General features: G+C 41.7%; 1 protein-coding gene across 1 annotated transcript; it reads right to left on the minus strand.

Moving 5' to 3' along the window:
* Positions 1-27,901, minus strand: CNGA3 (cyclic nucleotide gated channel subunit alpha 3; the record flags this gene model as incomplete). Its single annotated transcript, XM_034759208.1, has 5 exons — positions 1-1,911; positions 9,179-9,285; positions 11,508-11,615; positions 21,767-21,946; positions 27,783-27,901. Coding segments are annotated over 5 exons (1,926 nt in total), but the record flags the coding sequence as incomplete, so codon positions are not given.
* Positions 27,902-27,985: the final 84 nt, after the last annotated feature.

The following is a 27,985-nucleotide window of genomic DNA, read 5'->3' on the forward strand; positions in this document are numbered from 1 at the left end:
TAATATGGATTTTGGGTAGTCTGGATTTATGACATGTATTTAGTAGACTACTAGGCTACCAAGGTACAGGGTGTGGACATAGCATAGTTAATTACTAATACAGATCTGTCTCCTCTTTCTGGAAGAGTCCATTACGTTACACATGATTCCTTCATGGAGCATGGAAACAGATAAACAACAATTAAATGTGTCAAGATCTATACATACCACATTAAAGATAATCTGAGCATGACTCATAAGAAACATGTCATCAGTACAAAAAAGACCCAAATGACAATCCAAAGTCTCCTCCTAAAAACAAGATAAAAATAACAATTCCCTATTTACAAGAAAATATTGCTTTAGTTAAAAACTCTAAAAACCATTCTCTTGGAGTCCATATAAAAATAATCATGTGTGTGTGAGTGTTTTCACATATATAATATGTTTATATATATATATATTTATGGCTTTACATGCTGAAATATTCTAGATTGAATGAGGAAATATAAATGAACTATTAATTCTTTTTCTCCACTTCCTCAGTTTTTACAGACTCTTCCCCTCCATCAGATAAGAAGCCACTTCCATATTTCTTCATTTTGTTTTCCACTTTGGTAAGTCTCTGCTTTACTTTGAGTTGGGTTGAGTTGTATTCCGCCATGAGCCTAGCAAACCTAGTCTGTAGATTGTCCAGAGTGCTTTCAAGTCTTTCCACTTTTTCTTCCAAGTCTTTAGGGTCAGCTCCTGCTTTTGCCGCCTCTTCATCTATTAAATTGTCTTTCATCAGAATTTGCCGCCCTTTCTCTTCCAATGCCTTTTTGGCTTCAGGATATTCAGTGAGGGCTTCCATCAAATCATCTTTGGATAAACAGAATAGATCGGAATAACCAATGCTCCTGATGTTGGCTGTCCGTCTGTTACCAGATTTGCTACCTTTGATGTTTAAGATGCTGATTTCTCCAAAGTAGCTGCCATCGCTTAGGACAACAAACTGTGTTATGCCATCATCTGCCACCACAGCCAATTTGCCCTCCTTAATGATGTACATTTCTCTCCCAATATCCCCCTTTTTGCAGATGTAATCTCCAGGACTAAAGACCGTAGGTCTCAGCTTCAGCACCAGCTCAATAAGAAGCCCAGCTTCACAATCCTGGAAAATACGCACTTTCTTTAGCGTGTCCAGATGGACGTTGATAGCAATTTCAGCCTTAAGTTTGTCAGGCAGGTTTTTAAGAACTTCCTGCTCATCTACTGTTTTCTTGTTGGTCCAGAGGTAATCAAACCACTTAATGACCCTGGCCTCCAAATCCTTTGTCACCTTTCGGAAATGCATATACTGTTTTATGGAATCAATTTTGGCCTGGAAATCTGCCCTGGAGGCATTCATGTTGGAAATCATAGAGCCTACGTTACCGACAATGGTAGCGAAGATCAGCACACCCACCAAGAAGTCAATGACCACAAAGAGATACTCTTCATCTTTCACCGGAGGCGGAGTTTCTCCAATTGTCGTCAGTGTCAGTGTTGACCAATACAAACAGTAAATATACTTTCTGGACAGACGTCCATATTCTGGATGGGACATATTGGGATAGACCCAGGAGTCAGTTCCAAACCCAATAAGCTTTGAAATTGCAAAATATATACATGCATTCCAGTGGATGATGATAAGAATGTACAAGACAAGATTTCCAATCCGAAACATATTTGGATAGTTTGTCCTGGTTTCTGTGCGGTCAAAAAACTCAAATAGCCTGGCAAACCTCAGCAAGCGGTTAAACCGTAGTTCAGGGTAGTTCAACCCAAGCTTTAAATATGCCAGGTCTGTTGGTAAAAGAGAGAGCATATCCAATCTGAATTGTACGGTAGTAGTGTAATGTTGTCTTAATTTCTTTTCATCTTGGACTAGTAAGCCTTGTTCAAGGAAGCCTTAAAAGAATAAAAAAATAACAGTTTTTTGTTAGAATACATTAGAAGATGGGCCACAAACCTATAATTAGTCAGAAAGAGGCTGCAGCTTATGCCTAAAGGATTCTTATTTGCTTGCAAATACTGAAGACATTATTGCATTTGAAACTTATCATAATATATATGGACATTAATGTACTTTCCATAGGTTTCCGGTATAGTTCATAAAAAATATATTGTATAAGCTTTATATTTAGTAGTAGCAGTAGAATTACAATAGCACATAGAGATCTCAACCAAGACTGGGAGTCCATTGTGATAAACATTCGCTATACACTAAGAGACAGCACATGCCCCAACGAGCTTACAGTATAAAGGCCCCAAACTCACAAAGACAATTATTTGGACCACTGAAACATGAAGTCCTAATGAAGTCAATATAGCTCCATGTGGGTGTTGGTTCTATCTGTGCAGATCTCATTGCAGGATCAGGGTCCAAATAGATAAGCCACACCATGAATGGGAGCATTATTACACACGCACCCCTCCCCCGACGTTAACAGAGATTAAGGGCCAGATTCTGATACTCTTCCTCATGCTGAGTAGCACTTTATTCCATGATTAGTCCCACTGAAGTCTATGGATTAAGATGCTCTTCAGTGTAAAGATAGCAAAATCAGTCTCTAAACATATGTCTACACTACAATTAAACATCCACGGCTGGCCTATGCCAGCTGACTCGGACTTGCAGGGCTCAGGCTAAGGTGCTGTTTAATTGAAGTGTAAACATTAGGGCTTGGGCTGGAGCCCAAGTTCTGGGACCCTCACCCCTCGCAGGATCCTATAGCCCATGATCCAGCCTGGCCTTGAACATCTACACTGCAATTGTAGATCAATCTCTAATAATTTTCATATGACTTTACATTGTGCCTCTTCATATAACCTTGTGGTGGGTCTACCCACGTGTGACCTCTGTTTTCATGGGACTTTGTATCAAAGCCTCATTTAGAAACTTTGCATTGCCCTTGGTATAATATTATAGCCCCTAAGGATAGAATAAGATAGAAGAAAAATTTCTTTTTGCTAGCAGTAGAACAAGAGCTCTTCCCCCCCCCCACTCTTAATCAATTGCCCTGTTGAATGAATGAGGTGTGGATGAGCAAGGCATGGAAGGCAGCACCTCCAGACAGCCTCAACTGTTGGAGAGGGGCTGGGAGCCAGACCCAAGGACAATAAAACGTGTCAAGTGGGCTCATTAAAGACAAGCAGACATACTGACGGCCTCGGGGGTTAGAAGCAAGCACCTTCTTTTGGAAACACCCTCTTTGCAGCATTGGGACAACACTCAAAAGAAAGCAGCACAAAGGACCAATGGACACAGACACAGAGTTTGAATCTGGTATAGATTTGCATAAGAGGAAAGCTGCTATAAAAGTGAGGTGTCTTGCAGAGGACCCCGGGTCTCGTCTTGTCAACATGGGAGCATCGATCCGGATCGGCAGAAGCCCGGCTCCACCCCCTCCCCCATCTAACTCACCTGGCCAGTGAAGTTAAGGGGAGCAACTAATTGGTAACAACAAGACGGAATGGGTTTGTGTGTGTGTGTGTGTGTGTGAGTGTAAGTGTAATATATTATATGCATATAATACAGTGTTAATGAATACATGTATCACTAATAAATGTGGCGTTCTGCCTTATTCCCCCTGAAAAGATCCTGTGCAGTACTTTAAGTACAACACAATTAAACAGCCCCACGAGGACAAGCCCCCTGAGCCTGAGTCAGCTGGCATAGGCCAGCCGCGGGTTTTTAATAGCAGTGTGGACATACCCTAAGTGACCTGCTCCAGGTCACACAGCAAGTCTGTGGCAGAACTGGGAACTGCTCTCTAGAAAGTTGCAATCTAGTGCTAGGCTTAACCACAAGACCAATACTCCTCTCCCAATTTAAGTGAATAACTCGGGCTTAGTGATGCAGACAAATATGTGACACAATATGAAAAAATCATCTATATTTTAAATATATTTATAGTATTTAAATATACAATATGAACTAGCTGATCAAATTCTGCTCCTTGGATACACAAAGGCCTCCCTTATTGACTTCAGTGGGAGCTTCCCACTTGTTTTCAATACTAAATGTACAAAGTTACATCAATACTAAGGTATGGCTGCATAGTTAAAAATCACAAAAAGCCAGACAAGCATTACTTCAGACATGTTGTACATCCAGTTTGTTTTATGGTATACCACATAAACAATAAGATTTAAGCTTAACATTTAAGCAGGAAAAGCAGAAACTAGACAATACTATGTATGTGTAACATGGCTGAGCTCACATTGCTCTGGTAACCTTAGCTTTTGTATTTTCTGACTTCTTATGTTTTTAATTGTTCTAACTGAATGTGGCCAGAATGTAATTTCTGCATTTAATTTTCACAGTTTTCTTTGAAGAGAAGAAAGAGAAAGACATTGCCCACATTTTAATCAACCTCAGTTAGTTTTTGAAGCTCACAATAATTCAGGTGAAGAGGCATAGTAGGGGGTTAACCCTGTTATTGTTGGGCAGTTTTCTGCATGGCTGGGTTACAGAGCAGCAGCCTGTCTCCTTTATGTTGTGATGGCTGTATCTTTGCAATAAGAAAGGTTAGAAACTTAGGACCTGATCCTGCAAACACATGCTTCACTTTATTCCTGTGACTAATTCCACTGACTTCAGTGGAACTACTCACATGTGTAATTGTCTGTAGGATCAGGGCTTTAATGTTTTCAAATGAAATCTTAGAATAAGCAGCATATAGTAGAATGCAACAAATGTTCAGTGAGACCCTAACATAACAGGATAGATTTTTTTTTAGCTATCTGTGATTTTCTTCTTGTACCGAAGATTAAGCTGGGGGGGTGGTTTTTTCTTTTGGGGAAATGACTCTTTTTTGTTGGTGTTTCAGTGAGACATTTACAATCTCTCAAAAAATTATGAGTGAAAAAAAGAACCAGTCATGGAAACTATTGGGTTGACATTTGGTCCATTAAAGTATTTGTGAGATAGTCTTGATGTTGGTAAAATAATAAGCTTTATGTAACTTTTTAAATTAAATCTTAATTAAAAGCCATTAATGCTCTAACCAGTCAGGGAAGAAGGTTTATTTATTTCCTAGATAGAGCACTGGTCTGGGATTCAGGAGACCTGGGTTTTATTCCTGGCTCTGCCACTGACCTGCTGGGTGACCTCAGGTAGGTCACTTTGTCTTTCATTGCCTCAGTTTCCCATCTGTAAAATGGAGATAAATGATACTGACCTTTGTAAGGTTCTTTGAGATCTACTGATGAAAAGCATTATATAAGAGCTAAGTATTATTATTACTCTCTGAACAACCAGTGCCAACTAGACTATTACAATGATTCATTGAGCATTTTCTACCAAAAATAAACACTTACTCATAGATTCATAGAGTCTAAGGCCAAAAGGGACCATTGTGATTATTTAATCTGACCCCCTGTCTAACACAGGCCATAGAACTTCCTTACAATAATTCCCAGAGCAGATCTTTTAGAAAAATAGCCAACCCTGATTTAAGAATAGTCAGTGATGGAGAATCCACCATGACACTTGGTAATTTTTTCCAATGATTAATTACTCTTACTGTTAAAAATTTACACCTTATTTCCAGTCTGAATTTGACTATCTCCAATATTCAGCCATTGGATTGTGTTATACCTTTCTCTGCTTGATTGAACAGCCCATTATTAAATATTTGGTCCCCAAGTAGATACTTATTGACTATAATCAAGTTGCCCCTTAACCATCTCTTTGTTAAGCTAAATAGACTGAGCTAAAGTATATCACTATAAGGAGCCTTTCTAATCCTTCAGTCATCCTCATGGCTCTCCTCTGAACCTTCTCAAATTTACCAACATCCTTCTTCAACTGTGAGCACCAGAACTGGACAAAGTATTCCAGCAGCAGTCACACCAAAAGAGCCTGAGCTGTCAGCCGAAGATCTGCAGAGGGTGGCTGAAATCCCAGATTCCAAAAGGAAATAAAATCTTCAGAGCCGACTTTTTCTCTCTAGGGAGATACTTCACTATTCAGAATCATTTTGGTCCTGTGAGATGGCCACCAGAATTTCTAATATGCATCTTGATTTTGTGAAAAAAATTAGTTTTTAAAAATAAAAAATATGAATACATGATTTAAGGCGCCCACTAAAGAACATCTCATTACAATTGTTTAACACGGGTTTTTAATATTGTGTCTTTCATTATTTGGTTTTGTCCACACAATTCATTTACAGAATGGTGATATTGACATGGTGTGTAAGGGCCTGCTTTAAAGCTGATGGAAGTCAATGAAAAGAATGAGTTTTGGATGGGGCCCTAATAGAATCGACCCTATCATGGGACTTCTGGGTGTGCAAATGTGATTGAGATGTGGGTTTAAACACAGTTATTATATCACCCTACCTCCAAATACCCAACCAGTCAATCAGAAGTCAGGCCCAGATCATCAAAGGTATGTAGGTGCCTAACTCCCAAACAATAGGAGGTAGGTGCCTAAATACCTTTGGTGATCTGGGCCTCAGTGTTTAGACACAATCAGTGGCCAGGCTATAAGGTACCTTAAGTTAATTCTCTTACTTTATTCATTTTCTTCATGCAAAACCTGTATTTTGCTGCTACTAAAAAATATCTGACAAGACTGAACCCTTGTAATATTCCCCTTTATTGGCTTCTTGCTCTTGATTCATCTTTTGATCAGATCGTTGATATATACACATGCTGATTTTTCTTTATACCAAAGATTACAGCAAAAGTTACATTTTAAGAAATATGAGAAAATGTACGTTTTGGGCCAGTAACCAACTTTGAAATCAGTGCTGTTGTGTACTGGGAAATGGGAGAACCTGAAAAGCCAACTCTACTCTTACAATGATAGGATTCCTGAGCAGTACGGCTGCAGTGCTATTTGTCACTTATGAAAGACCTAGATTGCAACAGTGTTCCAAGAGGAACTACATACAGTCATAACCTATAAACAGGGCCGGCTCCAGCATTTCTGCCGCCCCAAGCAAAAAAAAAAAAAAAGCCGCGATCGCAATCGCGACCGGCGGCGGCAATTGGGGGGGGGGAAAAAAGCCGCGATCAGCGGCGGCAGTTCGGCAGCAGGTCCTTCACTCCTAGAGGGAGTGAGGGACCTGCCGCCCCTGAATTGCCGCACATGCCGCCCCTCTCCCTTGGCCGCCCCAAGCACCTGCTTGTTAAGCTGGTGCCTGGAGCCGGCCCTGCCTATAAAACACAGTTGAGTAGTGCTTACTGAAGCTGCAAGGAGAATACACATCCAGATGATTCTCTACTAGCCCCTGCAGGGGGAAAATTCCACTGATAGTACAGCAACACCTTTTCTGTATAGCAGCTTTTGGAAGTTTTTTAGAAATGTACAAATGAACAAATCTTCACAGCAAAGAGGATCACTTGCGAGGATCAGGATCCCTCTTCTACTGCATTGCACAATTGGCTACATGCATTATGAATGATCAGATACCGGGTGCAGTAGGAGACAGGAGTACGTGGGCCAGTGATCTGATCAGAACTGACAGTCCTATACACCTAATAAAAGTATTGCTTGAGTCCCCTTGCAGTAAATTAGTGGTGCACACAACAACATTTTCATATAAGGGTAACTCCTGTCTGTTAGGAATCTGCCACTACAGGGATCTGTAAAGCAGCAGCTGTAGCATTTGAGCTAAAAGGTTGTTATTGTTAGTACTATTTATATTCCAAACACGGGGACTGGGTTGAGGGATGGGGAGTCTGTCTATCCATTCTGATCACCACAAAGTAACATATTAAGGCTGAGTAGGTCAGTTTCAATCTGCTGGAAGTCAAAGTTATTTTAATAATATGTATCTCTTATATAGTACTGTCAAAGAACTGTATAGATGTTGACTGACTAATACTCCCAACACCCATGTGAGGTAAGTGGTTAAGCATTATTTCCCTTATCTCACAGACGGTTGAAATAAGGCAGAGAGATGAATGACTTGCCCAAGGCCACACAGCAAGTCAGTGGCAGACCCAGGATTAGAATTCAGTACACCCTGGCTTCTAGTCTCACATTGATTCCTTCAGATCACCCTATTGTCCTCTCCTTTTCAGCTGCACTTTGAATTCACCACTCCAGTGCTCTCTGAAGTAAGTTCCTCCTTCCATGGCCCTGTGCTCCTAGAATGGCCTTTTTGAATTACATCACTTAAAAGAACACTTCCACATTCCACCACTTCACAGAAACCACTGCAGATGCCTGCACTGAAGTGACTAAATGACTCACAATAGCATTTCTGCAACCCCAACCCAGGACTGTTGAGTCAGCATTTTAGCAGTGCTTTGACAGATTTACAATCCTAATCAGAATAGTCCCATGCAAAGTCTAGGACTGCATTTGTATCCATTGTGCAGTACCAATGAACTCCCATCTTCTTCTCGATTGTTAGAAATCCCCCTTGTAGTACACTGCAGAAGGAATCTTTTTGGGTATGGTTGGCCTCATGTGGAAATAAGGTGAAGCCAAATGAATTTAAGTCTTAAGGCCTCAGATATCTATCTGAGATATACTGATTTGTTAAACAAGTTACTTGCTAAATTTAAATGATAAGGAGGCTGAGTTTACTTTCTGCTGTGAATTGTTTAAATGCCTCCCAAGGCAATAGCAGATTTTACCTCCCTCCTGCAACTGTGGTCACCATTGTACTGATGTCATTTGCTTGGTTGCACACAACGTAGTATTAAAGTTCTGGTTCAAATCCACTGCAAGAGAAAAGTTCTTAGCAGAGGCTGTCACAGCACTCTTGCAGGCAAACTGGCTCCGTCGCCTCATGGAATACTTTTTTTTTTACACAGAGAATAAACAGCCTGTAGAATTCATTGCCACAAACGATCATGAATGCCAAGACATTAGCAGGATTAAAAAACAGTACTTAACATTTATATGGATTAAAAAAAATCCACCATCATAGTATATAGGGTTGTTTTGTTTTTGTTTTTAAATTTGGAAGGGATATAAGACAGGGAATATACCAATCTCTAATTGAGGGGCATTAGGAAAAGCTTTCCCTAAACACAGGTTATTCCATAATTTCCCACCTCAGAGTTTCCTGTGTTTTCTTCAGAAGTGTCTAGTTTTAGATGCTGTTGGAGACAGGATACTGAACTATATGAGCCACCGGCACACTGATCCAGTAGGGCATAACCCATGTTATGTCTGAAAACAATGTAAAATCCTAAGAGGACTCACCTGTCCTGAATCTGACGAATGTGTCCAGTATGTAGATGATATCTGAGCTATAGTCCAAGACCACCCATAATATAATATGTTTAGTTTGTAGCTCATCAAAACAGGCTCTAAAAAAAACCACAAAGACACGGAAGATTTCATTCCTCTTGTATAAGCAGGTGCAGAGAGTACTATATGTGTATTCTAAAAGCATTTTAGCAACTGTTGCTGGCACTGCACAGGCTGTGAGCATCATGTCTGCACTGGAGTATTTGCTGTGAATTTAAATGTAATGACTTAACATAATGAGATATTTCTGAAACCAAAGGTCTTACATAGCAGGGGCAAATTTCACATATAGACACACATCCCACACATGTTACTTTGCGTCAGTTCTCTCAGCTCAGATCCTCAAGATCTCACATCACAGCATCAGAGCTACAAGCAGAGGAGGACTGTACAGAATTCATTCAGATCCCATCAAGTTAATTCCTGGATCAACTGGAAGAAGGTTTGCTCCTGCGTGACATAGGGCACACCATCTCCCATGCCTCCCAGAGGCTAAGTGATCTGCTTCCATAGCACGCCCACATGACTCTGATACACTGAGTCCGACTGTCCATTTCACGTACTCCAGTAATATCTTCCTGCCATTGGAGGAAAAGCCATGTCAAAATTCCTCATACTAATTTTAAATGACTCTTCTCTGCCTACTCCCCGATCTTGCTTGCCATCCACCAGCCTATCTATCCCTGTATTGACCACCACAAGTTTCTCCATAAATGGTAACAGTGCCTAGAGAAATACATTGGCCTAGTTTCACTTTGTACTGTAGCCACTAGATGGCACACAGATGCCATTACAGGCACAGATTTGGGAATGCTTGCTGCCAGTCAAAGACTTTTTAGGCAGACAGACAGAAGTTGGTTCAATAAAGGATAATACTTTTCCACCTTGTCTCTTTAATATCCTGGGACTGGCACAGCTACAACTACACTGCATAATGAAGAAACAGCTTTTAACAAGAGTGCTATGTTTTTTGTACAAAATGAAAGAGAAAGAAAGAAAATGCATGATGGTGTGGTGTGATATTAAGGTTTTAACAGCACGAGTTTAGCAGTAAGTTCTGCAGGTAATTCAAAATGAATGCTGAGAAAATCTTGATAGTGCTCCACCCAGTGTGTGTGGAGTGGCACATTTTTTACCGAAAAACTATTTTAAGAAAACATCTTAAATGTTATTGCTAATATTTTCAGCTCCCTCTGCCTGGAACAATAGGCTTCATTAGGATCATGAGTCCAAATATACAGACTTGGAAAGAGAAGAACACTCTTCAAAATCACCTAAAATAGCGTTTTTATACAGAATATCAGGATTTTAAGGCCCAGGGAATTCGGGGCCTTTTAGGCTAAAGGCATAGAAAGAACTTCCATTTTTCTGGAATTTCCTCTCATCAACAGTAGAAAGCTCCTGTTTATATCCATGATTGGTGGCAAGATTCTCCTAGCATAATCCCATCACTGATGCAATACTCACTTGTCCTACACCTCGAGAGCTGGGGTAGAACTTTTATCTGGCTTGTTGGGCTACTTGTGGGAGACGGAGAGTAATGGCAGCTGTTTTAATAAGTTCGGGGGAGACGGATTAGTGAGCAGAGTGTAGGGAGTCCAAAGAACATGATATATGTACGGGACTCTTAATTTTATCTCACAGATATCGTTTCCACATATGTGGTGTGCATGTATATTATATACATGCACTTTAAAAGAACAGAAACCAGAATAAAGGATTTGGAACAGGTGTCTGATACTTAATCCTAAACCAGGGATCAGCAACCTTTGGCACGCAGCTCACCAGGGTAAGCACTGTGGCGGGCCGGGCAGGTTTGTTTACCTGCTGCGTCCGCAGGTTCAGCCGATCGTGGCTCCCACTGGCCATGGTTCGCCGTCCCAGGCCAATGGGGGTGGCGGGAAGCAGCGCAGGCCGAGGGATGTGCTGGGGCCACTTCCGCAGCCCCCATTGGCCTGGAGCAGCAAACCGCAGCCAGTGGGAGCTGCGATCGGCCGAACCTGTGGACATGGCAGGTAAACAAATCAGCCTGGTCCGCCAGGGGGCTTACCCTGATGGGCCGCATGACAAAGGTTGCCGATCCCTGTCTTAAACCTTTAAAAAAAAAAAAGGCATATCCTCAAGAAAACTAATTAGTGAATGAGCAATGCAGCAGTAGTAATGGGGAAGAAAAAGTCTGGGCACTATATTAAAATAAAAGAATCAGGTGGGCTTTTCCAGTTCCAGACAAACCAGGCACTCCTTCTGCAGCCTAAAATAAACATTAAATATAAATCCATACCTGCACACTAGCATACACCAGTTATAGAATACTGGGGTCGCGATTATGGTCAGCCACCTATAGTACAGGTTGCTTGAAGGATCAATCACAAAGATCTCCTTTTTCTTCCTGAAAAGTAAAACATGCAGAGGTACACTGGGGGAAATTATTTCCAAAAGGAGATCATGTTTTTGATCTCCAAGGCTGAACACCCTTCTAGTAGTTTGTAATGGTTGCAGCTCAGTTAATGACAAAGACATAGCACCAAAGGGTGTGCCATCCCTGCCGACATCCCAGATATTACTCAGTACAGCAGCTGAAGCTTTTCTCATTTGACTCAGTCTATTCCTACATGCCCAAAATCCATGAAAATCAAAAGGAACTAGAAACATTTACATAGATGTCAAAATAACATTGAAACATGTGTTATCATTAAAAACCCCAATTCTGAACATTCATGGTATAGGTGCCCTTCTTTTAAAACCAAAAACAAACCTATTTACCTTTCCCACCAGCCAAGAATTTTTACCAATTTCTTCTAAAAACCACAACAAAATTGTGATAACCCTGTTCCTGGTGTCAAAGAGGTCATTGCCTACTTTGCACTCTCAAAAGAATAACCCTTTCTCATATAAGTCAATCCCATTCTTTTCTCTTCTGGTTTGTTTCAATGAACCTTAGACTTGTGTGAAAGGACAAACCCCACTGCACACTGTGGGAGGTTGACAGAGCTTCCTCTAGAATAAAGCTTTGGTTAAGAGAGAAGAATCTATGTCCTGGGATCAGAAAGAATCCATCCAGAAGTGGCATTCTTAACTAGGGATACTACAGCAATACGGTACCTACAGCACACTCTACCCACATCTGTGATGTATTCATTATAACACACCCCTCAGAAACAGCATTCATTCTGCACATATAACACTCATTCTCTTTCCATCTTTTCTTCTTTACATGGCATTGAACTAAAGCCAACCCTAATCAATGGGAACGGAGTTTATAAATTGCTAATTAGGGAACAATTGTCTATTTACATAACACTAAGGGCCAAATGCACTGCTTGATGTGAGAAATCACAACCACATTGAAGTCAATAGAGTTGCTCCTGCTCACAGTAGGGTAAATAATGGAAAATATAACTGAAGATGTTGAATAGGTCAGTATTTGTATAAGTATATTTTTTTGTTCGGTGCCCCACCTTGACTCTACAGATATTCTGAACCATGACCAAGCCTGTACAGACTTGCAAAGGAGACTGCTGTTAACTAATAGGGCCTGATAGAGAAGGCAATTTCTTGCCTTCTCAGGTGATCAGAGATCATTTGAATTCCCTTTACTGCTCAGTCTGAAGCAGGGGTGCCAGAACAGGTGGGGGGGGGAGGGCCATGGCCCCATCACTTTATCGGCTTTAAGGACGAGCGACGGGGTGAAGAGGAGCGAGCAGGGGGTGGGGTCTTGGGGGAAGAGGCAGGGTGGGGGCATGGCCTTGGGGAGAAGAGGTGGCACAAGGGCGGGGCCTTGGGCAAAAGGGGTGGTATGGGGGCGGGGCCATGGTTTGGGCTCTTTTAGGGATCTTCCCCTACTCCTGATCTGAAGTTAGTGCAACAAATCATTGGGAAGGTGCCAAGGACAGACCTGTATGCTTGGGAAGATGCTGCAGGTTCCTTGAGCAGTTGCAGTTTCAAATTTGAAAATGTATTATAGCTTTGACACGAGAACACCCCTGCAGCTTGGGAAAATGCTGACTGTAGCAGGAGCCTTGCTCTGAAGACTTAACTACTCCATGAAAGGCTCTATGGTGCAGGAGGTGTGTTACAACCATACATTCACTAGTAATACTTACTCCTCTTTTTTTTTATCATCTTTTTTGTCGTCTTTTTTCGCCTCTTTCTTTTCTTCCTTTTTTTCTTCTTTTTTCTCCTCCTTTGCCTCGTTCTTTTCTTTATTCTTGCTGTGTAACATAGTGTAACATTTAGCAATGTTCCCAATTTACCAGGCTAGGCGAGGCTAGGCTAAGCGAGGCTAGAGGATGGAAGTTGATGTAGGATAAAGGAGGCTATAGAGTTGGGTTTTGCTCCTACAGAAGAGGAGAGGGCAGGGCTTCTCAAGTAGGCGATCCACCCATTTGGTATAAATGGGACCTGTATTACATGATCTATGCTCCAGAATTAACAGTAGCATGGTACTAAATCATGTTGGCTGATTTTGTGAGAGATTAACCCATGCTTTATCAGGCAAGTAAATACAACAGTGTTTGCTTTGTTTATAGTGAAATGTTTCCTATTTGCTTGACTCTTTAAAATTCAGGCAATCAAAAACATCTGTTTCATGGCATTAGAACGTGAAATGCTTTGACAGTCTCAAGATTTGCTTGGTCCTTTGACATACTCTAACCCCAACAGCAGCGACTGCCTGTTTAAAGCTGTGGTAGTGATTAAGTAAAAAGGGTCGGATCCTCCTCTCACACTTGTTTTGCTCCTGGCTAACTCCATTAAAATTACCCCTGACTTACCCCAGTGCAAGAGGAGAACCATAGCCAATGTTTGAACAAAGCCAACCAAAATGTGGAAACAAGCTTTTGCTGTCTATTCAGCACAGCAGTATTATTCAAAATCTGAGCAAGAAAGATGACATTCTGACCCTCTAGAAGTCAATAGGAACTTTGTCATTGACTTCAATGGGCCAGGTTTTCACCTCACATTTATTAAGTGTTCCGGAGACAATAAACGTAAATAAACCAATGGCATTTTACTACTGCTCTCTCTTCACATTGTTATTTCCTGACATTCAACAGCATGAGAGGTAGACTGAAGCTGCAAGGTTCTGGTCCAGATACAAACTCTTCTAGAGTTCATATCTGGGGTTCTGCTTCAGCGCAGTATAGAGGAAGCAGTCCTCTATTTGATTTGAACTTCCCCAAAGTTTGGGGTTGCTCAAATCCAGTTGTGGTGGTATGTCTCCAATTACCATATAGACAAAGAAATCTTTTTCAGATTGGATGGAAATTATTTGCTAGAATTTTGCCACTACTTGATCGATCTTTAAATTTTGGGCCAAATTCTTTTTGTGTAAATGGTGAAACTCCATTGAAGTTAATGGAACTGTATCAATTTATACCAACAAAGAATTTGCCCCCAAAATTTCCATATACAATGTTTGTATTTAAGATTTTTGTTCCCGAAGTAGACAGTGTCCCCATGCTTCAGTTAGGAAAGCATCAATATCCCTGACAATTTAATGTAAATGGGCCACTTGCAAGTCTAAAACTCTACGTACAAGCTGTGGCTTGGTGGTAGACAAGGCATTTTCCTCCCAGGGTGGCTGTTTGTTCCACTCTGATCTGCACACACTAGGGCTAATCTACATTGGCAGTACTGCTGCAGCAGCGCTTTTACGTGGCTTGTGTGGTCACATCAGAGCACTGGGAGAGAGCTCTCCCAGCGCTCTAAGAAGACCACCTCCACGAGGGGCGTAGCTACCACCGCTGTGAGCATGGCTCCCAGACACCCCCGCCCCCACCAAAACTTGCTGCGCTCGGGGGGAGGGGGTGTCACACCCCTGAGCGAGAAAGTTTCAGTGCTGTAAATTGCCAGTGTAGACAAACCCGAGGTCTGATCCTGCTCTCAGATCAGTGTAAATCAGGAGTAAATTTATTCAAGTGAACTGAGTCACTCCAGTGTGAAGCTAGAGTATACAAGAGCAGAATCACCTACCAGAGAGGCATGTAGAAAAATGCTATTGTAGGATCTTAGCCAATGGGCACAGCAGGGAAAAATGCCATGAGCTCACATCACGTGTGTTCACCACATGTTCTTGCACATGCCTCTCACAGGAGAGAAAGCTTATGTTGCGGTTTGTAGAGTTACCTAAGAACATGCCAATTTTAACGAGAGTACAGTATTTTAAGGGACAGGAGGACAGTGTGAAAATATATTCACTAATTTTAAGATAAGTGCAATTGGCTTGGAAATATCCCTTACCCAAGGGTAATAAACATGAGCCCTGATACTGCTACCACCACACTCCCATTGTGATGCAGTAGGGCATGGTTATTTGAAAGACCCCTGCCTTACTTTGCTGGGAGGATTCAAAATCCTAAAACCATCCCTGTTTGCATTCTCCAAGAGGTTATTTAAATGTTCACCAAACCAGGCTTGAGCACAGTCAACACATACAGTGAAACTTCGCTGATGCCCATGAAAATCCAGGGAGCACAACTGTAGGGCAAATCTAGTCTTTGTGTTGATTGTCTGATTAATTGAAAGAGTTCCTAAAGTCCTACCTACACATAAGGTCAATCAAATAAGTTTTTGCACTTCAACCCATCTTAGCAGGGCTAGCACAACAGCAGAGGGTGCTATTCACAAGTTCATTTTCTTTACCATTAGCCTTCTGATCTTGTGTGATTGCATTTTAAATTCAAATATTGCCGTTCCCACAAAGCTCTATGCCATTCAGAAACACTCTTGGGTATCACATTATCCATTCTGACAGCAAACTACTATGCTTTTGTGTATGACATGAACCCCATTCATAACCACTATTTGTATCAATGCACTGGTTCACAATACTCAAAGTGTTTGGCTCCCAAGGGTGGTTGTAGCACTAGGGCATAATGCTTCTTTTAAAAAGAGCTGTGCTGCTGCACATTTATAAGCCTGATTACACAAGGAAGATTCATTTGACATGGCTAAGCAATCAAAATGTATCAGCGCCATTGAACCATGGAAGGGGTGTTTTGATAAAAATCAGTAGTTAACCCACTCATCAGTAGATAGCTGTTTTTATTGTGTTTGGGGATGGAATTTCCCCTGACCCTCTGCATTTACTACAGGTATTCACTGGGGGCTGGATTCACTCGCCTCTTTGTTCATACACTGCTCTATCCATCTCCCTGATCTAAAACACAGTAGCTATTGGTACGGCAACGTTAGTACAATGCAAAAGCACTCTAAAGACTCGTCACTGGAGTCAAAGGAAAGGACAGGCCCCTCCTTTGCTCTACCCTGAGAGCAAGCACAGCCCCTGCATGACATCTGCAGACTTGAAGGCCTCGTCTTCACTGCCCCAAGAGTGGACACTCTGCTGCCCCTTCCATCTTGACAAACATGGAGCTTTACCAAAACTGCAGTTTATTTCCTCTGAAGTATTATTGAGTAAGCAGCATTCAAGTAATTGTTTGAAAGGATAGTCATGTCTATTCCCTTTGACTAAAGGAAATGGGAAAGTCTTTTGTCCAGTTTCTCCTGAGAACGGGGGGAGGAGATGTCCCTGTAGGCTGGGAAAGACTTGCCTGCCTATACCATTATAATCAGATTAGTATAGTATTTAATAAAATGTAGTACTTACATAATGTTTTTCACCTTTAAACTGCTCTACATACCAACTAACTATGCCTCACAACACCCCCGTAAGCTAAGTAAGTATTGTCTCCATTTGGGGAAACTGTAACACCAATAGTTGAGTGACAGGCGCAAGGTCACAGCATGAGTCACGGCCAGAAATGGGATTAGAATTCAGTATTTATGTCTCTCAGTCCTGTGTCCTGACCATTAAACCAGGCTTTGCACTTTTAGTTCTACTATTACTGTTCTACAGTAATAGCCCCAAATCCTGAGTATTGGGTCACTGTTGTAGCACACGACACTTATTTTTAAATCAAGCACATGGAAACAAAAACAACAACAAAAATCACTTAAAGAGAAGTAAGAATTTCTCCCAAGTGAAAGTATGGGGTTTTGAAATGGAAAGAAGTTTTCAGAGAATTTATCATTTTAAATTCACGGTGAATTGCTCAACAATTAATTGTTTGGGGGAATAGGAGCAATTTCCTATGTTTCTAATATGGCCTAAAATGATCAAAAGAATTTCCTTTTGGTCCTGGGGATTTTTTTATTTTTGTTTTTACCCGGGGGGGGGTGGGAATTAAAAACTAGACTAGCATCATGGCAGGAACAAAGGTGCTGCTGGCTGCTGTGCCATTCCCAGAGCTAGAGGGCAAGAGCCATTATCCACAGTAGTGTGGAGTGATTTCAGATTACACATTTTCTAGAGCTCTTCCTTTGAAGGAATTAAATAGCCTCAGAAACCTAAAATGTTATTATTCCCTATCACTTCCACAGATCACAAGGCCAGAAGGAAATGTTATGATCATTTCTGTAAGACCTTCTGTATGACACAGGCCATATAATTTCACCAAGCAATTCCTGCACCTACCGAACAACTTTTGGTTTAGCTAAAGCCGGGGTTCTCAAACTGGGGGTTGGGACCCCTCAGGGGATCGCGAGGTTTTACATGGGGGGTCGCGAGCTGTCAGACTCCACACCAAAGCCCGCTTTGCCCCCAGCATTTATAATGGTGTTAAATATATAAAAAGGTGTTTTTAATGTATAAGGGGGGGTTGCACTCAGAGGCTTGCTGTGTGAAAGGGGTCACCAGTACAAAAGTCTGAGAACCCCTGAGCTAAAGCATATCTTTTAGAAAGACATCCAATCCTGATTTACACAGAGTGCATCCAGAACTTCCGCGTAACCTGCTCAATATCAACTTTTAACCACAGATGACAACCTGAAGGTATTTGAACATTTGATTTGGACGCAAAGCCCTGTGTGTCAATAAAAAAGAGAACACTGTTAAAAAAGAATATAGAGCTCTCTCATTCATAAGTTTAAATGTTAACAAACCCATTAGCAAAGCTGCAAAATCAGCCAGCCTGAATTTGAGGAGGTGGGAGCTGAGGAGCTGTTTACTCAGACTGGGTGGTGGAAAAGAAGAGAAGCTGCCCTTCAAGTTAGGACACTAACTTCTCCTGGAAACACAGGGATATTTCCATGACCTACAAAACTAGATCTTTCTCTACAATAAAGCCACATATCAGGAAGGTGCTTGGAAAAAGATAAGCAGGAGTCTATAGCTACAATTGTCACTAACATGTTTTCAACAGGGAAGAGGATAAGGAGCTGGTACATCACAGGCAGGTAGGTGCTATAAAGCAAGCAGTGATGTACTTACTCTTCATTGGTGTTGTTGCTGTTGTTGACATTAAATCTGGCCAGGGACCAGTGACTGTAGCAAGTTAAACAGAACACAGTAAAGGAACAATATGAAAGCCTTGGACATTTTGTGCACACTTACCAACATGATAGACCGAACTGCTGGTCCTACACATACTCTGAAAAGATTAAGAGGGTCAACTTTGACCGCCGCTGTAAGCCCCTTTGCATAACTATTCAGGGCACCAATTGCCCTTGATCATGTACAGAACATACACGTTTGTGACCATGTCAGATGTCTCAAGCACTTTAGCCTGCTCTCAGGCGTATTAATGCTTGACAGCATGAATCTTGCTATTTATAGCAGCGTTCCCATTTGGCTGCTCTTATAAGTGTTTCTCAAGCCTTTCAAGTCTTCTTCACAGAAGCAGTGCCAAGAATCCTGGACAGATAGCAGAAATGCCTGCTGTTGCTGCAAAATTAACTCTCCATAATGGCACAACAATTTGGAGCTGCTGTCACATGGCAACAGCATTGTAATCTGAGATGGGGAGACTGGGTATCTCAGAATTTGGTTATCTAAAGAAATAACATTGTTGGCACATGACCTGTTTTGTCCACTCTATTGGCTTTGAACCAGAAACACTAATGGGCTCCTAATGCAGAAATCAGAAAATCTCTTGGCTGTTGACTTGAGTGACTAGAAGATAGTAGCATGACTAATCAGACAAAATACATTAGACATGCAAAGAAATACACGGTTTCCAAGCTTGAATTATTAAGAAGCAGTTTCAGTAAAGATGGAACTGTATCGATCTGCTGCAAATCTGTGTGATTTTCACTATAATATGAATTATCAGCTGCAAATTCAAACCAAATCCTTACCCAGCTCAGACTCTGCCACAAACTATGTGAGCCTGAGCTTCAAAGTAAGAGCCTGCCAAAAAGTTACAAGTTACAGCAAAAACCCATCACTGTGTTTTAACAAACTGCAACATTTTTTTTAGCCAGCTGTGTGGGGTTAATTTAAGCCACTAAGGCCTGGTCTACACTACAGAGTTAAGTCAATGCAAGGCAGCTTACATTGACCAATATAAGTTTCTACATTAAAATTTCGTTCCTGCCGATGTAACTGCCCCACTACACCGACTTAATAACTCCACCCCCACAAGAGGCATAGTCAATGTTGATGTAGTTAGGTCAATGCAGTGTCAGTGTAGACCAGTGGTTCTCAACTAGGGGTACACATACTCTGGGAGTACACAGAGGTCTTCCAAGGGGTACATCAACTTATCTAGATATTTGCCTAATTTTACAACAGGCTACATAAAAAGCACTAGCAAAGTCAGTAGAAACTAAAATTTCATACAGACAATGACTTGTTTATACTGCTCTACTTACTATACACTGAAATGTAGATACAATATTTATATTCCAATTGATTTATTTTATAATTATAAGGTAAAAATGAGAAAGTAAGCAATTATTCAGTAATAGTGTGCTGTGACATTTTTATATTTTTATATCTGATTTCGTCAGCAAGTAGTTTTTAAGTGAGGTGAAACTTGGGGGTACGCAAGACAAATCAGACTCCTGAAAGGGGTATAGGAGTCTGAAAAGGTTGAGAGCCACGGTTGTAGATGCTGTATTGGTTACATCGACTGGTACTGGCTTTCAGAAGCCATCCCACAATGCCCCACTCTGATAGTACAATCGGTGCAAGTGCTCCTAGTGAGGACACACACCACCGACGCAAGGAGTAAAGTGTAGATGCACACAACCGATGTAATTACTGTAGTGACTGTATGCTGACATTAGTTAGGTCGCCTTAATTTTGTAGTGTAGACATGCACTAAGTCATGTATTATGTTCATTTGCAAAATAGAAAGCCTGGAAACACATGAAGGGCTCGCTTGAAGGCATTAGTTCATTTATTTAAAAAAAGATTTTAGACAAGACTAAACCTGCTTGTGGCACTGATGAGTGAACATCTTCTAATGGCTCAACTCAGCCAAAAAAAATTCTGATTTCTGGACCAGAAGCCTATCAGTGATTTGATGGAGGATATTTGAGTGGGTACGATTAAGTGTTACTGCATTTTGCACAAATACTTGGGGTGGAGTTTCCAAGCACTAGAAGCTAACGTCCAGATTCTCAATGTCTTTACACTGGGAACTGCTTTCATCCCCAGTACAGAGCAGCAGAGTGAGAGCAGGTAAGCTGACCATATGTCAATGTGCTCTTTTGGGAAGTATTTTCCTCCCAAACAGTATAAAATAAAGTCCAGGTGTAAGGGACTGTTATGTCATAAGCAATGTAAGCTAAAAACGTCACCTCTGAAACCCTTGCCAACATGCTTTTGAGGAAGAAAACATTTTAAGGAAATAGTATTCATTATCATCATTCATGTGAGGCTCAGAGAATTGGTTTGTTCGGTGCTTGAATAGGATTGCGTGGTATCAGTGTTTACACTACAACCTGCTTCTCACTGCAGAGTGGGAAAAAGTGAGGAAACTGGGGCATACCAATAGTTCAGGGGGACAAAGCATTTATTTTCTCCATTCAAGAACTGGGTTTGTTACTCTTACCTGATGAACAAATAGAGAAATAGCATTTCTAAGCTGTGGTTGCACATTTGCTAGCAAGCACAATGACTGCCAACAAAAGCAGCAGGAATGCATTAGTTGTAGCAGAAGTATCACCATCATCTGCATGTTGCACTCCTATGTAAGAATTTCTTATGTTATATCAGCTGATGGGAAAATGTATTATTTACCTAAGTGCTTCTGCAAACTATCTGCAACTGAGGGCTTGTGCCTCCATCTGTGAGGCCAAAGACCACAGAGCTGCAATTTCAAACTGAACCATGCCTTCCTCCACTGCTTATCCGAGGAGATCTGCCAAAGCAATGGTTACCTTCTGCTAATTATGAATAAAAAGCCTGGCATGACGATCCCTAGAGAAATTAAATTTATTAAGCAGCTCTATCTTATTTCTGTTCTATTGCTGGCTAAGCTCTACTCTATTGAAACTCATGTAATTGGATATGCTGACTTCTGGAGAATTAGGGAAGCTTCAACTTGGACTATACTCACTATTGCTTTCTCCAGTTTTCTTGGAAGTTGGAGGACTTAAATTACTTTCAGGAAAGTTTCTGGAGAATATTAGCTACCCTACTCATTTCCTGTCCTCAAATAAAACCCAGCATGCTCACATCCCATTCACAGAAAGAACATGATTACTCCAAGACCACTCTTCTCCCACTAAAGTACAATCAGATCAACTTACTTTTTCACTTTGCCTGGCTGCTCATCATTGCTCAAATTGGAGTGAGTGTTACTTTCCCTACTGGATACCTCTTTGAGCTCTGGCCCTCGGATACGCTCAAGGAAAGAATCTGGCCTTTGGTCTTCATGATGCAAATGTCGTGTCGCCCATGATCTCATTGATAAGATGAAATGGGATAACCTGCAAGGAAGAGACACACAATGTTGTTTGAAGAGACAAGAATCCCAGATGGCTCAAGGCTTCCCCCAGGGCTAGAGCCATGCCCAGTAGCAGCTAGAACTTCTGCATCAATGGTGGAGTCGGGGTTTTCACAACCTCTGGACCCTGCCACATCACTGGAGCATGACATTTTTCTGTATAATACAACAACCTCCACATCATGGGCTCCCCATCCTCTGACATGGTAAAGGAACCAGGAAGATACCTTATTCACCTGTCCTCAGGGTCCCCCATCAGCACCACATGGGACAGGAGCCAGAGAGACATCACTAGCTGTATGGTCAGCAGGCATCTTGCCAAGGGGGGCGGGACTGGAAATCATCTAGAGCTCTAGAAGCTTCTGACATTAGGAGTAATGTAAAGAGGTGAGAGATCCTGTGCTGAGGGAAGGGGGGAGATGTTGAATCCTCATGTGATGACATACCCAAAGGTTGCCATGTGAAGTAAGGACAAAGGGTGATTGGATGGTGAAGGTTGTGAAGAGACTGCTGGAAAGTGATGGAGGCTGGAGTTTCAGATTAAGGGGACACTTTCCCTTTAAGGATATTTTAGTGGGTTGAGAATGTGGATGAATTTTATCAGTAACTGTGCCACCTTATTTTGTAAATCTCATCTGTGACACTGGCAAACCAGGTACCAGCTCTTCCCAAGACTGCAGGCATTAGCTAAGAACTGAGAAACTCACAGCTGGAGACCAGACAGTTCACCTGTGTGCTGGATTTGCTCAAAATAGGTATCAGTCTTATAAGCATGTTTTGTGTTTAAACTCTACAAAATGCATGTAAGTTGCTGTGTGTATGAATCTCACTTGTAATGTCTGTATTCCGTGCTATCAGAAACTATGTACGTTTTGCTTTATAACTTTGAAAATGTTTGCTCTGAACTTGTGAACCCAGGCACAGGAATCCTCCCTTCCCTCTCCCCACCCCTCCAGGAGGACCATCAAAATTTAAGAGGTCCATTACAAGACAAAAGCTTTGTTAATTGCCTCATCCACCCCTGGGGAAGCACATGAAGAAGATCTTGTCCCATCGCTCTGAATGCTAGAAGAGGGAAATAAAAATAGTTGATGTGAGGATTTTTCATCTCTGTGCTGTTTGATTTCTCTCAGGGCCAGAGAAACCAAACTGAAGCCAGAGATCCCCAAGGGTTACTTCCAGTGTTCTTTCTAATTTTTTTACATCCATGTGCGGAATGAATTTGCACCAATATGAAGGTGATATACATCACCTCTATATTGGTGCACATAACAAAATTCATGTGGTGCGGGGGCGAGAGTTTCAGAGTGTGGGAGGGGGCTCAGGGCTGGGGCAGAGGCTTGGGTGCAGGGGGTGAGGGCTCTGGCTAGGGGTGATGGCTCTGGGGTGGGGCCCAGGATGAGGGGTTTGGGGTGCAGGCTGCCCCAGGGCTGCAGTGAGAGGGGACCCTCTCTTACCACAGCAGCTTGGGGCCAGGGAAAAGATGCCTCTCCCTGACCATGGCAGCTCCAGTGGGCCTGGGCTGGACCAGGAGAGGGGTTCCTCTCCCCGGCAGCTCCGGCAGGCCTGTGCCAGGCCGGGCCAAGAGAGGGGCTCCTCTCCCCTGGCTGCAGCAAGTCAGGGGCAGGTCTGTGCTGGGGAGGGGTGCCTCTCCCTGCCCTGCAGGTCCATGGTGAGGGAGAGGCGCCTCTCCCCACCACAGCCCTGAGCCCCTGCATGGGGCTTAACAGACACCTGTGTGGCCATGTGGCCACGCAGCTTAGAGGAAACGTGGTTTATTTCCTTGGTCCACCCTAAAAGACATTTTGAATTGACAGATCTCTCTACAGCTCTGTCACTTTTAGGATTTAGATGGTAACTCATTTGTGGGTACAGGTATAGGCTTGCTTGCTTTAACCTGTAAATAACTCTCTTTTTTCCCCTAGTTAATAATCCTTTACATAGTTTATTACAGGATTGGCTGCAGGCCTTGTCTTAGGTGTAAGATCTATGGAACCCATTGATCTGAGATAAGTGACTGGTCTCTTGAGACTGGAAGCAACCTGAATGTGGTTTGATATTTAGTGTATGTGACCATTTATCACTAAGTTTGTCTGAATGGCGATAGGCTGGAGAATCTAAGAGGACTGTCTGTGACTCTGTGTTAAGACTGTTACAGTGATCCCTGGTAAAATCTATTTATAGAACATACCACCAGTTTGGGGTGTCTGCCCTGTTTTTCCCAGTCTGCCCTGAGGTAGGCACCCATGGTTGTGAGCCACTCCAGACAGCGTGACATCATCTGACTACCTTCCTATTTCACTTCCTACTGTTTGTAGCTTTTGCCTGTTGTGTCATGTCAATTATTAGATTGTAAACACTTCAGAGCAGACAATATATCTATCTGTATGTTCTCTAAGGTGTCTAACATTAGGGTGACCAAACAGCAAGTGTGAAAAATCGCGACGGGGGTGAGGGGTAATAGAAACCTATATAAGAAAAAGCCCCAAATATAGGGACTGTCCCTATAAAATCGGGACATCTGGTCACCCAATCTAGCATACTGTGTGCATTATGAATAACTAATTATGATAACAGGACTAGCCCCTAATATGAAAGCCACTAATTGCCTGTTGCATGTAAACTAGCATTTCCTCATCCTAAAATCCTAATGGAGCACTAGAATAACATAAACAAACACTCTTGACACCCGTATAAGTTTTATCACTGCTGCATGGTTTCTCTTTATGATGTTCTTCCCACCCCAAGTTACATGTTCTTAAAGGACAATAGTCGTTCTTTGTAAAAGGGGTAAAGTGAGTCTTTTGCTTCTAAAATGTGTCCAAATGATGATATTTGAGACTGAAATCCCCAGCAGTGATAACAGTTTATCAGTATAATATTCCACAGAGGAGACTATTTTCCTCTAATGGCAGCCCAGTCAGGACAGGTGCTGTGTACTTGCATGCTTCCTAGACCTACCCTGAGCAAACAACATGGTGAAATGCTGAACAGAGCAGAACTTCTTTGATAGGCCCAGCAATATTCAAGGAAAGTTCTTTAGACTTCTCCAGATAAGCTAGCATTACATCTATCCAGAATCTACAAGGTGGATGACACAGTGATGAAAACACTAGTGCTTTAGCAATTTAAATGCTACTGTACAGTACATATGCCACTTGACTGCATATTCTCAAGGGCCTAATACAATAGTTTCTGACAGACTTTCCTCTGAATATCTTACCCTTTGAGTTGCAAAGGATAAAAAAGGAAGGAACACAGAAATCAGAGGACAGTTTTTCACATTCCTGTTCCTTTATTAGTTTCCACATCGGGTCAGTATCATACATATAGTCTAAAGCCTACATTAAATTAAGGGATAGAATGTAATTCTAAGACTACAAAACAAAAACTTCACCAAGGCCACAGAATAAATGATATAGCCTTCACCTCATTGACAAAAACCTTCACATATGAAATTAAGGTTCAGTATCTTTGTGCCTGTCTGGTAAACCACAGTTTGTGGTTTGCAAAGATAATGAAAATGATTCATTTGGTTCGTCTTAACCACACTAGAAAGCAGAACATTTTAAAGGGGCACAGTCACCTCTTTTAGGCACCAGTTTTACAAACCTAAGATCAGTCAAGAAGTTCCTAATATATATTTTGAGTCCACTGAAAACCATTCACCAGCAGAATTTGCATCCCACACATTGCAGCACTGTGTTATTGCGTGAGAACCTGAAAGTAAAAGTAACTAGAAGCACAGAGGGAACTGAGTAGTTTATTTTCCATTGTTCAAGATGAGAGAAATGGAGAATAATAAACTACATTTGTAAAATGACTTCATTTTTAATAATCATTGTTTGCTTTAAATATGTGTCATTTAACTTGAAAGTGTCCTCACATAATTAATGACTATATCAGAAGACAAACAGAGCTCTGAATTCAGTTGAAATTCTTTAGGTCAGGCACAGAGGCCCCTATTTAGGAATGCACTTAAATCCAGGTGTGACGGGTTGGATCTCAGAAACCCCCTGGGAGCTGCCACCTGATGTACCAAGATGACCTCTGCTCCTGTTTTCCCTGCCAGCTCAGGACTCCAGCACCCTGTCTTGCTGAGCCAGACACTCCCGACTGCTCCAACAAAGACCCAGGGTCTGAATTACTTGCCCCAAAGCTGCAGGTTTACCTGAAAACAGCTAACAGAAGTGTGCTTGTCTTTAGCACTCAGATGCCCAACTCCCAATGGGGTCTAAACCCAACTAAATTCGTTTTTCCCTGTATAAAGCTTATACAGGGTAAACTCATAAATTCTTCGCCCTCTATAACACTGATAGAGAGATATTCACAGTTGTTTGCTCCCACAGGTATTAATACATACTCTGAGTTAATTAATAAGTAAAAAGTGATTTTATTAAATACAGAAAGTAGGATTTAAGTGGTTCCATGTAGTAACAGAACAAAGTAAGTCACCAAGCAAAATAAAATAAAATGCGAAAATCTATGTCTAATCAAACTGAATACAGATAATCTCACCCTCAGAGATGCTTCAGTAAGTTTTTTCCTCAGACTAGACACCTTCCAGGCCTGGGCACAATTCTTTCCCCTGGTACAGCTCTTGTTCCAGATCAGGTGGTAGCTAGGGGATTCTTCATGATGGCTCTCTGCCCTTGTTCTGTTCCGCCCCTTTATATATCTTTTGCATAAGGAATCCTTTGTCTCTCTCTGGGTTTCCACCTCCCTTCCCCCCCACTGGAAAAGCACAAGGTTAAAGATGGATTCCAGTTCAAGTGACATGATCACATGTCACTGTAAGACCCCAAGCCTTCATTCCTCCGATCCTGACTCACAGGAAGGCTTGCTTGCAAACAGAGCCCCAGTCAATCGTCCTGGTTGGTGGGAGCCATTAAGATTCCAAACCACCATTAATGGCCCACACTTTGCATAATTACAATAGGCCCTCAGAGTGATATTTCATATTTCTAGTCCCAGATACAAGAGTGGTACATTTATACAAATAGGATGATCATACTCAGTAAATCATAAGCTTTGTAATGATACCTTACAAGAGACCTTTTGCATGAAGCATATTCCAGTTACATTATATTCACTCATTACCATATTTTTATAAAACCATATAGACTGCACAACGTCACACCAGGCTCCACTTCAGACATGCGCTTAATTCCCAATGAACTAAATGGGACTTAAGCACACTCCTGAAGATTAGCATGTGCTTAAATGCTGTCCAGGAGAGGTGTGTTTTCCTAAACCTGGGCCAAAGTCAGCACCTCCAACCTTTGTTGACTGAGGCTCCAAGTGCATCACAGACATAATTTAATCCTAAAAATACTCAGCAATCCCTGTATTCTCAACGTTTACGTCTGCTTTCTTGTCAGAGCTATCCACCATCAAGACTGGGTGGGAGGGAATAGTTATTACACTCTTATTACATAAGATTATATCCAGTTAACAGTCTGAAAAGAAACTTATTTATCCCTTCCCTTACTGTCTGACTTTACTACTTATTTTCCCTCCATATTCAATGTATTTTCAGCATTTATTAAACCTTTTTCCTATTTGAACTACAATGTGCTTTTCTGCCCGAGCCCACTCGCCAACTCCAGCACACTAAAAATTGAGCTATAAGGTACAAAATTAAGGTTGAAGCATCTTTTGTTCCATTTTATGTTCATTATAGGCTTTTTGTGTTTTCAGATGGACTGAACTCATTTTCTAGCAAATCTATGATGACCACCCCTGTCCTCCCACATTCAACAACCTTTTGCAGACAAGCTATCCTTTAATATTCAAAATTAAGCTAGTTAGCCAGTTACCTAGCCATTGCTCCAGTGCCTGTGAACGAGCTCCTGCGGGATTCAGACAGGCCTCTTGTCTCCATGGAAATGACTCTCTGCAATTCTGAAGAAGTGTCCTCACACAGGGAATGGGTCCTGCAAAATCAATTTTAAAAAAGAAGGCTTTTAATCAGCCTGCAATGCATTTGCCACTCATTCAATTCTTCCACTCACATAATAAG

The sequence above is a fragment of the Trachemys scripta genome, chromosome 1 (assembly GCF_013100865.1).
Source record: "Trachemys scripta elegans isolate TJP31775 chromosome 1, CAS_Tse_1.0, whole genome shotgun sequence".
NCBI classification, from domain to species: Eukaryota; Metazoa; Chordata; order Testudines; family Emydidae; genus Trachemys; species Trachemys scripta.